The sequence below is a fragment of the Hydra viridissima genome, unplaced genomic scaffold (genome assembly GCF_058129835.1).
Source record: "Hydra viridissima isolate aposymbiotic clone 2 unplaced genomic scaffold, HvirCarnegie_v1 scaffold_11, whole genome shotgun sequence".
Taxonomy (NCBI): Eukaryota; Metazoa; Cnidaria; class Hydrozoa; order Anthoathecata; family Hydridae; genus Hydra; species Hydra viridissima.
In genome coordinates this window covers 10,655,109-10,668,222 of record NW_028324310.1, presented here as the reverse complement: position 1 = coordinate 10,668,222, position 13,114 = coordinate 10,655,109, and the positions used below count along the sequence as shown (strand labels likewise).

The 13,114-nt window shown below is 29.5% G+C and overlaps 2 protein-coding genes across 3 annotated transcripts in view; both read right to left on the bottom strand.

Annotated features, from left to right (window-relative positions):
- Positions 1-13,114, bottom strand: part of LOC145191085 (phenylalanine--tRNA ligase beta subunit-like) — a 144,361-nt gene that overhangs the window by 64,603 nt on the left and 66,644 nt on the right. The gene's annotated exons all lie outside the window — the stretch shown is intronic.
- Positions 5,562-12,663, bottom strand: LOC145191089 (uncharacterized). 2 transcript variants are annotated; one of them, XM_090067528.1, is made up of 3 exons: positions 12,503-12,663; positions 7,960-8,097; positions 5,562-7,393 (listed from the first exon to the last, which is right to left on the bottom strand). In XM_090067528.1, exons 2-3 carry the CDS (start codon positions 7,961-7,963, stop codon positions 5,709-5,711), a joined length of 1,689 nt encoding a protein of 562 aa, XP_089923654.1. In that variant the 5' UTR covers positions 7,964-8,097; positions 12,503-12,663; the 3' UTR covers positions 5,562-5,708. The 2 variants fall into 2 exon arrangements, with proteins under 2 accessions (XP_089923654.1, XP_089923656.1); XM_090067530.1 differs by lacking the exon at positions 12,503-12,663 and adding an exon at positions 9,670-9,802.

The window sequence follows — 13,114 nt, the reverse complement described above, 5'->3', positions numbered from 1 at the left end:
ATATATATATATATATATATATATATATATATATATATATATATATATATATATATATATATATATATATATATATATATATCTGTGTGTGTTTTGCACAAGTTCATTGGTTTTTTAAATAATGTTATTAAATTCGCAAAGGTTTCCGTTGATATCTGGAATAGGTGCGCAAAAGCGAGTGTGGAAATGCTAAAAATGAAAATGCGGAAATGTAGAAATTATACGGGTAAAATTAAGGAAAAAATGGGAAGGAAAAGATTTTAAGAGTAAAAGATTTCAGCTAAGATAATAAAAATTCAAAGTTTTCACATAATTGCAGTGTTTTCGGCGACGAGATAAAAGTCACACAATTTCTTTCTTGACCCCCCCCCCCCCAAAAAAAAAAAAAAAACATCCCTTGCGCTGTTACGAGCCAATGATATATTAAGAATAACGTTATTTTTATTAAGTTAATATGAAGTTATTATTAATATATCAGTTATTATTAGTATTAAGTTATTATTAATATATTAATATATTAAAAATAACTTAATATTATATTGATATATAATATTAAGTTATTTTTAATATATCATTGTTACGAGCGAGGCATCGGTAATGGTAAAATTTGGAAATTTTTCCTTTTACAAATTCTTTTAGCCTGTCGTCTGCAAAGTTAAAATGAAAAATTGTTAAGTTATTTAGAGAACCTCCATTCAAAAACGATGTACTCAAAAAATGAAGAAAAAAACTTTATTGAATGGGAACATAATGTTTTACTTTTGCTTTTGATTGGCAGTGAAGATGACCGTTATATTTTAACAGATATCGTTGTTTAGAACCTGTCGAGTGAACCTGCAGCTAAGAAACTATGTAACGAATGCAACATTACTAAGAGCTAAAGAAGTTTAAGAAACAAGATGCGAAACTTTAATCTTTAAAACTCAACTTTGTAATTCAATAAAAGATTAAAAAAAAGAACTATCAAACGGGTTCACATGATGTATTGAGATTCACTCCTAAAGAAATGATGATACAAGAAGCAATTAGAAGAAAAGCGAATCTTGAAATATAGCTAAAAACTTTTAAAACTTTTTCTCCAAATTTTATCCAGTCAGAGGGTGTATTTTCAGTTACCCGTTCATTTTCAGTTACCAATGATGATCTCTTTCATAGTTAGTGTTTTGTAAAAAAAACTAAAACTATTTTTGTCTAGTTTGTTTGTTTCTTATATTTTAGCGGTAAATTTTAAATACGGTAAAAGTTCCACTTTCATAATAATGATGAATGTTAATAGGCCGGGTGAATAAAAATGAGCAATTGCTTTTACTCAGTAATTGGTCAGCTTTACGTGAAAAAAAAAACTTCAAGAACTTTCCTTAAGTTTTTATTCACGTAAAATTAAGCAATTACTGAGTAAATTGCTTACCTTTACGTGAATAAAAATATGAGGAAAACTGCTGAAGTTTTTATTCACGTAAGCTGATCAATTACTGAGTAAAAGCAATTGCTCATTTTTATTCACCCGGCCTAATGAGAACCAGACAACACAAGTATATTACAATTCCTTGTTAATGTTAAGAAGCTCAAAAATGTTTCATGAAAGTTATGCAAATAATTTTATATCACTTTCATAAATATCAAAACCATTTAAATTCTCAGATAGATTTACAGGTTTTGGGTTATGTTACGCCCGTATTTTTTTCTTCTTTTGACTATTTCGAACATTTTTTTCTAAAGAAAGCTTCAGTTTTTTACAGTTTTCTTTTAGATAAAAGAGGAAACATAAATTTTTTCAAAATACAATTTTCGCTGAAGGGTTTACGACATTTGACGATTTTATTTTACGATATAAAAAAATGTTAAGTTCTTGGATAAGCTTACGAGTATTTTTAGTAAATGTAACAATAGAAGCATGTAACAATAGAAGCATAATTAGAAAGAGCAGATAACATCTTAAATCTAGACACAAAAAAAACAAATTTTCAATCTGTTCGCTGAGACCACGTTAAACAAGCGTTACAGTAAAAAAAAATTGCTTTATATGTTTTTGTTACAAATCCTCTTCTAAAACTAATCAATCGAGGTAAACGATGAACTTGTGTTGAAGAAAGTTTGGGCAAATATAATTTGGAGTGATGAAGTATAAGGTTTAAACGCAAATGAAATTTAAAAGTCAAATAATTTGAAAATGAGAGTTATTCAGCACAATACATTCAACCATTTGGCAATATTTTTCTTTCTAAGATATCTGTATGTGTGAGCTGAAAGATAGAATTTAGTAATAAGGCTGGTTACGTTAGTATTAATTACAACACAGTTAGAAGGTATCTTAATAAAAAAGCTATTGATTGTTCTGGTGCTGCCAGAAAACCGCTTTTAAGGTTGACAGATAGGATTAAAAAATATGATGTAAGGAAAGACTTCACAGGTCATTAGGAGATTAGTTTAAAGTCATTTTTAGTGATGAATCAAATTTTGAGATGATTAATTGTCAATCAAGATTTTTCGTTAAAAAATTAGCTTCAGAGATATATAAGGAAAGATTTTGTGTACCAAGAGTATATGGTGGTGGCGGCTCGATAAGTATATGGGGATATATTTCTCACGAGAGTATAGGATTTCAAAATATTTTTATTAAGGCAATTAATCAGTATAATTACAAAGAAACCTTGGTAAATAAGCTTTTACCTAATGCTAGATCTGCTAAAAAACTTAATTATTGTTCTCTTTTTCGATTGATTTTGGTGCCAAAATATTATTTTTTTAAATTTTGGTTATACAATATATTTCAAGTAAAAGTTTTTAAAAGAATCTCGATTCTTTTTTTTTTAAAAAAAAAGCATGGAAATGAATTAAGTAATTCCTAAAAATAATCCAAGTGATCTTTAATTTTTTAACACCACTAGATGTATTTTGTAAGTAGCTAAATAATACTACCAGAGTCATGTCATTCACTTTTTTTACCCTAGTAGGGTAAAACACTCAGTGTTTGCCGATTTTTTCGACCTAGTCCCAGATAAAAATTATTTTCTCACTCGTTTTTTAATAAATTATTAATCTTGAAGTTTGATTGTATTAATAAAAGGTAGCTCTTTACGATGCCCTTAAAAAAATGACCTCCAATAATAAATAAGGGAGCTATAGCCCCCGAAAATCAAAAATGGTGGCCACTGGGGTGTTCCGCATGGTTGCACCCCACGGTTCTGAACTTCCGCCAGGGTTCGCCTATATGTTTTTTTTTTAGATATATATATATTCTTTTACTCGTTTTTTTACTTGACTGTATTTAAACTTATAAGGACAAACAAAAGAATGATAACAAAAAAAAAAAAAAAATGCATACACTTGTATGCTTTACAACTAAAAGTTTGGTTTTGATTCTTGCTTATGTAGTTTCACCAACTCAAACTTTGTTGCACCTGCTAAATGACGTCTTATCATCTGAAAAATAAAGACAAATTTAGTTAACGCATTTTGTATCAATAGTGCAATTGAATTGGTAGGCTTAGGCTAGCCTAATTTTAAGATGTTCTTACCAGAATCAGAAGTGTATTGCACAACTGGCTTGCTCTTTTTAGGCTTATTCTTAGGTGTAGCTGATGACATTCGCTTCCTCTTTGCCACCACTAGTTGGCTTACGAAATTTTCTTTTAAAACATACTCACTTGGATTGGCGAGGTGTAAAGCGCCCACAACATTTGTCCAGCCACTCTTCATAGGGCCAAAAAGTCTACATCGAGTGGCTATATGAAATGAGTGGTATCAGGTGGAATGCGGATTAAAATTATTTGTAATGTCCATGTTTTTTCACTAAATGAATTTGTATCCAACTTTCATGTTGGTTGGTCCAAACAATAACTGGTCTTTGAGTATTACTAACTGCATAAGAAACATTTTTTATTCCTCTTCAATTTTCACACAAAGCTGGAAAAGCAAAGACTTTTCCAGCTTTGTGTGAAAATTGAAACCCTTAACTCATTGAAGTTAGATTTGCGCTTGGGTTCATATAAGATATTTAGTCATTATCCGCCAAGTAGCTTCTAACGTCCGTGAACCATTGTTTAATTACTTGGTGTAATAAATTACGTCGATTGCCACCCAGTGACTTCGTCATGCATGTAATTATGTTACTATTCTCGCCATAAATAATTTGTACTTTAAAAAAGATTGGTACAAATAATATGGTAGCATATTTTTGAAATATTATAAATAAATTAACATGTAATTATAGGCCAATTGCAAATTGTACTAATAAGTTACGTAATTGTCAATGTTATTATCAATATTTTTGAAACCAGAAAATTAGTAATAAAATGATGAAAAAAAAATTTTTCACCAACCATTTATCTCCAGGTTTTAACGACCCTGATCTACCAAAATTGATAAGGTCTATCCCTGTTTATTTACCACATTAAACGTTCATCTGACAATAGACGGGGCACAAGTGACATGATGGTGTTTTAGGTGACAGAATGAGCTTTCCTTTGTAAACTGGTTATATAGTTAACCAACACTTGCTCCTTAGCTTTGGTTAAAGAAGTGCAGAGGCTCTTTTTTTTGACCATAGGAGCTTATTCACCCGGCCTAATGAGACCTCAAGGTTGCTCAAGGCTGCCGTTAAATTTAAACTATATTTCCATTGCCACAATAGCTACCCCTAAGATCCGCGCCTGTACTTTAATTTTTTCTTTAATTAATCTTAAAAAAAAATAAAGGTGTTGTATAATGGTTTACAAAAAATTGCAATTATCAACTTTGGTGACTAGTAGCAAGTGGGTGTGGGGAAGACTAGAAAAGATTTAACTGCTTATTACGTGGCTATTTTTAAATAAAATTGAGCCATACGCTTTTATATTTTATGATAAGAATAAAAAAGGTCAATTTTTTAAAAAAAAGAATTTGATGGTGATTACTAGCGAGGCGGTTATATTACTTCCAGAGTGCGCCACCACCACCCCACACCCGCCCTTTCAAAATCATCCACTAATTCTATGTTTATAGAATATTCCTACATTCTGATAACATCCTTAAAAAGAAAAAAATATGATAGATTATAAACATGCTTTTTGAACGATTATCCAAAAGCTTTTCTAAAATTTGCCATTAAACATTTTTTTACGACAGATTAAGGTACAGATTTTTTTTCTAAAAAGTTCTGTACCTTTATTTTTAAAGTTACGATTTTCGTCAGTTATAAAGAGAACATCAAAGTTTTTTTTAGATACGATTTCATACCAGGTTGCATGGCGAACACTGGATGTTTTACCCTGTAAATGCAACGGAGGTTATATATAAGCAATGAGGGGTAATGTACAAATGATGTGATAAATCTCAACAAAACCGGTGGAAAGAGCGAATCTTGAAGTATACCATGAGGTTAATTTTCAGCCCGTTAAATATTCATAAAACAATAATTAAAAAAAACAGAAACAACTTCAAAACAACCAAAAAAACATGTTAAATAGAAAATCTGCTGCCACTTAGAAATAGCGATGGGACAGGAAAAGAAAGGGAGGGTAAAACACAGTTTGGGTTTGTAGAAAAAGTTTCCTAAGAAAAGGGAGAATCTGAATTAATCATTTTTGTAATAATCACTACTTCTTTTATAATTAATTTTGGCCTTAGTATTACTACTATTACTACAATAATTACATGTTATTAATATTGTAAGAATGATTGAGCACAAAAAAGAGTTATAAGTTTAAAAATGTACAAAAATATCATATTCAATGTCTTACAAAGGCTTTTCTGGCCGCTTGATAAGCGGAGCTCTGGAAGTTTAACTTCATCTGAGATAGTTCTTCCTTTCGATGAAATTCGAGCAGGTTAAGCATTTCTTGAGAAGCCTTCATCTTTGGTATTAATGCTTTGGCGTTTAACAATATTGCTTCGTCATAAACAAGAGCTCTAAACTCTTCAACGGTATTCCCCATCACCTTATCAAGCATTCCAATTTCTAAAGCATGTGAAGCTAGTAATGGCTTAGTAGAGTCCAAAATTTCTTGGGATTTCTGTTCTCCGATTCGCTTTTTCAGGAAGTATGTGTGATATTCTGACCCAAATAAGTGTAGAGACTTGTAATGTGGATTTAAAACGACACCTTCACGACACCAAACATAATCACTTGCCAAAGCCATCATGCATCCACCTGCGCCAGCATTACCTTGTAATGCAGATATGGTAATCTTAGACATTTGGAAAATCTGCTTCACCACATCATTAATTGCATTAATATTTTCCCAAGACTCATTAAAGGAGTCTTCTGCGTGTTCAATGATATTTAAATGGATTCCGTTGCTAAAATAGTTGTAACCGCCCATCAGAACAACAGTATTTACTGAAAGATCACTGTTAACTATTTTTAACACGTGTTCCAGTTGTTTACATTGGAATACACTCATTGCACCATTGTAAAAATTAAAGTGGATAAAGCAGACGCCGTCAACAACATTTGTCCAAATTTCTTGAAAAGTTTTTGGCTCTTCTCCTTTTGAATAACTTAGTCTTTGCAAAGGAATATGTGGGATTGTTCTGATTGCTGTATTTAACCAATATACGGCCGGCAACTTTAGGTTATCTTTCTTTAAGTGAGTCAACCAAAGCAAACCGTCTTTGCACTTGACCAAAATTGCACCATTTCTAAGCCCAACAATATCCCCAGGAGCATTTCTTTCAAACCCACAATTATTTTCTTCAACAACAGCACCAAACACACGGAATTTGCTGCTGTATTTAGATTCTGGTATAGATAGTGCTGCAAGAGCTCCAGGCTGGGTGTCAGACATGCGGATTATTCGTGATACTTCCTCAATAGAATTGTTCCAATCTATTTCTCGGTCCTGTTTTCTCATATTCCTTTTCAGTGTTCCTTTTATATTTGGGTTAGAATAATTCAAAGGTACTGAGGGGACGTTATCCATGAAATTTCTAACAGCTTGCAGCACAGACACTGCACTAGCATTAGTAACTTCGTTACTGTATAAGCTCGACTTTGTAACATAATTTGTGGAACTACGCCTGATTGGAAAGTTAGCTGTTGACCATATGTTGCCTGCATCCATTTCCTCTGCAGCCTGTAAAACTGTTACTCCCCATTCTTTTTTACTTTCCTTTATAACCCAATCTAATGAATTCATGCCTCGATCTCCTGGAATTCCTGGATGGACAATTAAGCAAGGTTTTGCGTTATTGACCCATATTTCTTTTGGTACACGTTTGGTTAAAAAGGGACATATAATAAGATCATAATGATAGGTTCGAGAAAAATTAATCATGTCATCTTCTTTTTTTATCTCTAATACTTTTAGGCGATGGTCAAGTCTTTCTAACTCTAAATAGATTCTTTGACTTAGCCCATTAAACTTGTTTACGAAAAGTAAGATGTTCAAATATCTGTTTGCTTTATTTAATGCTAAACGAAAGAATATATAAATGGGTGTTAATAATGACTAAATTAAAAGTATTAAAGAGAAGTTTTTTAAACATGCGTTGTTTGAAAATCTATTTATTTACTGAAAAATGTATGTATACTTTTGTTATTTGTTGATTTTTTGCTCTATGCAGAGGAGAGAGTGAAGATATTCTTTTACGTTTTAAGATTTCTTTTATAGGTTTTTAAACTCATTACCTAGGCTACTTTTCACTTATTAAAAAACAGAAATTTAATTTTGCCTCAGAAAATTGTTTTAGAGTGGATATGGAAAAAAATATGCCTCTGCGTTATTTTTAATGTCCGTTTTTATTTTTATTTCATTGGTTTGTGGTTTATTTTTTTGTACATTTTTTGTTATGATTACTTCTATTTTATTTTATTAGATTAATGTACTTAATAACATGGTAAATTTTTAGATTATACAATTTTTATGAGTATACTAAACGAACGAAAAGAATTAGTTTTATTTTAAATTCAAGCTAATGACAACCTCTAAATAAACATTGAATGAAGCAGCAAGTAAAAGTTGATGTAATTGTACTTACTCATTTTTCTTTAAAAGACGGGTCTTTAATTGAAGCAAAACGTTATTAATCAATTTTGTATTTGTGAGTCTTTGGTGAGCACGTTGGTTGTCTTTAAAGAGTTCTTCAGCTATTTCGTGTCATAGCCCAGTGACGTAACTAAATAGGTGCAATTAACAATATATATTTCAGTGGAGTGCTATACTCATTAAGTTTACTTGTTAATATTCATGTTATTAATATTCATGCCATTGATTTATGTTTAAATACTTATCTGATGCATGTAATAAAAATGTAATATAATATTAATTATTTATTTTTGTAAAACTTCTTTAAAATAGAAGTTAGAGCAATACATTGCTAATTGCTTGTTAAAATAGAACTTAGAGCAATAAATTGCTCGTTGCCTATTTAAAAATTTGTGAATGAGGTGTTGCATCGGTTTACCGTGTTTAACGGTCCGTTTTTTACCGTATTAAAAACGTTTACGTTTGGTGTTATCTCAAAAAAACTAGAGTTGTTTTTAATGCCGTAAAAAAAAGGATATATCACACCAAAGCTATTAACGGATAATATCGTCGATAATCGCGTAGAAATAAAAAGCCAAACTTCAATATAATACCAATGTTAAAAAGTCAAAGGAATAATAGAAAAGAAAATTGTAACCGTAATGTGGTAAGGAGTTAGATTAGAAAGAAATCGGGAATGGAAAGAAATCAGAATGGAAAATTGTCAAAACTGAAATAAACCTTGATTAACATTTAAAACGGATCAGAGAATTTTATTATTAAAGCAATTTCTTATTAAACTTCTTATTGATTTCTGATTTAAAAAACTTTAATAAACCCTGTATTGCAAAAAAATTATTAAAAAAAAAACAAAACTCAATGGTAAAAAAGTTGTGCGATTATTCCCGAAAGGAAAAAACTGTAATAGGACCAAAAAGGGGGTTTTGCTAGAAAGTTGTTCTAAGGTTCGGTAACAATAATGAGGCGCCCATTATTGATAATTCCGGTGAAAATATTTCGACTCATTAATCTCAACATCTATTGGTTCACCATTCTGATCTTAGTCTTCAAACTGTAGTGGAATTTCTTCTAAATATTGCTCACAAATTTCTCGCGTAAAATTGCACCAGTCGACAACGGTTTTTCTGGAGAGGCGAAGTTCTCGAGCGATTTGTGCCTGTGTATAATAAATGAGTTTTCACTAGAGTTTTCAGAGACAGATGACTTATTTCAAAAAATGAATGATGGGGCGCAGCTTGAACGAAATTGTCTTTACTATATTTGTTTAATGTAGATGGCATCTTGCAGATTGAATACTTTACATTGTTCGCCACTAATCGGTGCCTAGCTACATATTGTAAAACAGAGAAATCATAATTGAATTCTGCTTGTAAAGATAATATTTTTCAAAGCGTAAAAAACACGGTTTAAAAGAAGTTCTTAAAGGCCTTATAAAGTAGAATGGCAAACAAAACCGTTGTTATAAAGTTAAAAAAAAGGAAGGACGCTCATTTCAAACTACACGAAATAATTGTTAAAACAAGTAGTCATTTAAATAACTTTTATTTTAACTAATAACTTTGTCTGATAAAATTTGCATTGTCAATGTAACATTTCCTTCAAACCTTTTTTTTTTGGATATAAAGGCCTATGTTAGGATGACATTTGCAGTGTAATTGTTACTTTTTTTTTTAAGATTTACGACGATAAAGTTTCCCCTTACCGTGGTGTTTGCTGTTGCCTTTATCATTCTATTATTAACATTTTCCCATAATTTTTCAAATATTATATCTGCTTCTTTAGTAAAATCTGTCTTTTTTTTAAGCTGATGAGCAAACTAATGTGGAAATAAAACATTAAAATAATAATTTTCCTACAATAGAAAGTCTTAATCACATAAATTTAGAATTGATTCGTATTTTAATTCAAAATAAAAAAAAACTTGACAAGATAAACGTGTTTACACATTTAATTATTTTGCTAAATACATTTAAGATTCTCTATTACATGTTCGAGTCTTCATGTTGACATTTTTACTTAAATTGTCATCAGAAAAGGTACTTTAGGATTTTTCACTACGGTTTAATGAAGTAATCTGCGTGATTTAGCTTCACATTTCTCTCTTAGAAGATTTTTGTTTAATAAATTTTCTGGCTAATTGCATTAAATCCAATAGACATTTTAAGTATGTTGATGCATAATACTTTCATTATGACTTATCAAACTTGTGGATTCCATGCCATGGTAATATGTAACAGTTTATGATTCTAAAGGATATCTTAACGAGTATGAAATTTATTATACTGTTTAAAGCAATTATTGTATTAAAGTATTATAATACATATACATACATACATATATACATACATAGATATATACATACATACATACATACATACATACATACATACATACATACATACATACATACATACATACATACATACATACATACATACATACATACATACATACATACATACATACATACATACATACATACATACATACATACATACATACATACATACATACATACATACATACATACATACATACATACATACATACATACATACATACATACATACATACATACATACATACATACATACATACATACATATATATATATATATATATATATATATATATATATACATATATATATATATATATATATATATATATATATATATATATATATATATATATATATATATATATATATATATACATATAAATTGTGCAATAAAAAATGAGACAAATTTGTTTTACATATAGTAATTTAGTTTTACACCCTCATTAGTTGTTTTTTTTTTAATGATAAAGCTCTTAAGCTTTCTATTGATGTGAGTATACATTTATCAAAATTAAAAAAAAAAATTAAATAGCTTTAAAACAGTCGAACTTGAATCCCGCGTGTCAGTATTTTAAACAGTCGAACTTGAATCCCGCGTGTCAGTATTTTAAACAGTCGAATTTGAATCCCATGTGTGCGCTAATCAGTAATTAAAAATTTATAATTGATGATGAGTCATACTTCTCATTATCAAATGCCAATTTGTTTGGGAATGATATCTTTATTCCAGTGACCGAAGTAAGGCAGATGACAGTGTCAGATACTTAGATCAAGAAAATTGTGAAGATAACCAATTAGTTTGGATTGCCATTTCGCCTTCGAATTTCTAATTGTTGGAAATTGAATAATGTTTGACAAAATAGAAGAATGTTTGACAAAACGGTTTTGAACCGGATTGTTTGACAAACGGTCAAACGGAATGTTTGACAAACGGTCGGAATGTTTGACAAACGGTCCCTTTAAATAAAAATCATTCTAATAATTGGCACGAATTTTGGCTAGACATGGTCTCTTCAAATGATGCAGATTCGATACAAACATGACTTCGGAACAACAAGATCCCGTACATACCAAAAACTATGAATGTTGCAAACGTGCCAGAAATATGCGCAATTGAAGATTTTTGGGAATTTTTTAAATGAATTGTTTAATGAAAAGTGTTTAATGCAAAATGCAAAAAATTTCGGAAAATACTAAAAAAACTATATCTAATTTGGTGTCACGTGGTAAAATACGTCAACGATCAATTTTACTAATTCGACTTTTGAAATATTTTAAAGCTCTAAAGAAAAGTAATAATGATGTCTAAAAACAAAGATAAAGCTTCAGAAGCTGTTAGAAGCTTTGACACCGTCATCCGTAAATTTAAAATTGGCAATTAACAGCATATTGCTATAACTTTGATGAAATAAATATTACAAAAAGAAAATGATTAATATTGAATCAATATTATAACTAATATTATATTTTTGTCATCGCTTCATAAGATAAATATTTTTAATAGCTTAAAAGTTTCTCATCTAGATTTGATTTTATTGAATTACATTATTTTAAAACATTCATACTGGTTTTTGATAAAAAAACGATGTAATTTTGGAACTTTACCAGAAGCTTATCATATACATTTCTAGGACTATGGAATCAGCATTTCTATGTAAGCTGCACAAAAATGAAGGGCAAAGGTTTCAGCCATAATTCACCACACTAATAAACAAAATTAACTTAACTAATGTTTTATTGAGAAACTATTTTACTTCGGTAAATAACAAAGAAAAGCTTTTCCTAAATACAACGTTACCAAAAGTAAAATAGTACTAAACTATAATCTATTAGAAAGCTGAAAAAATTACTAATTTTTGATTGTTTTTTGCAGCATTATTGAAACTTTTTTCTTATGACATTATTTATTTGTTGCAAAAATTCTTATGAATTTATTATATTTAAAACTAAATGATTTAATATTAAACTTATTTGCATTAAAAATTGCTTCATACTATTTTTAGTCTTTCAAATTAAAATTTTTTTTCTGCACAAGAAAAAAAGTAATCAGTTTTAACTAATTTTAAATAAAAAATCTAAAAAAACCCTTTGTTCTTTTATTATTTTTGTGTGCAAAAATACCAGTAATTTTTTTATAAACATAAACAAATTTTTTTTCATTTCATAGACAAAACTAAAAGTAATTAAAACTTACTTTCCAAGATGTGTTTTTTACATAATAAAGTGCTTTATATATAATATATTAGATGTGCTTTTTGCGTTCGTTTGGAGAGAAAAAAGAGTCGAATTAATTTGACGCAAAATCCTACAAATAGATCAATGATTTCTCGTTTTTGCTGAGCATGTTTTTTGTTTACAAATTTTTATCTTTTAACACTTGTTTCAACAATTCAGAGTATTTAGAGATTTTCTATGTTACTTGACATATAATAACATCTCTGCAGTTCTCTAAACCCAAATGATTTTTTCAAACTTTTATCTTTTAACACTTGTTTCAACAATGCAGGGTATTTAGAGATTTTCTAAGTTACTTGAAATGTAATAACATTTCTACAGTTTTCTAAACCCAAATGATTTTTTGAATTTTTAAGTCTGGTTCACATCTATTAAAAAGCATAAGAATAAGCAATTTTAGCGCATTTATGCATGCATGAGAAGTAACGCTAAAATAACTTAAATAAATGTGCAAGCACATACCGCTTATTCTCGTGTCATAGGTAAAACAAACTTTAATGAACTGAGGTCAGCTTATTTTGAAAAAAGACAACAACCTAATCAGGAGGCAAGGGTTCAAACTGGTTTTTAA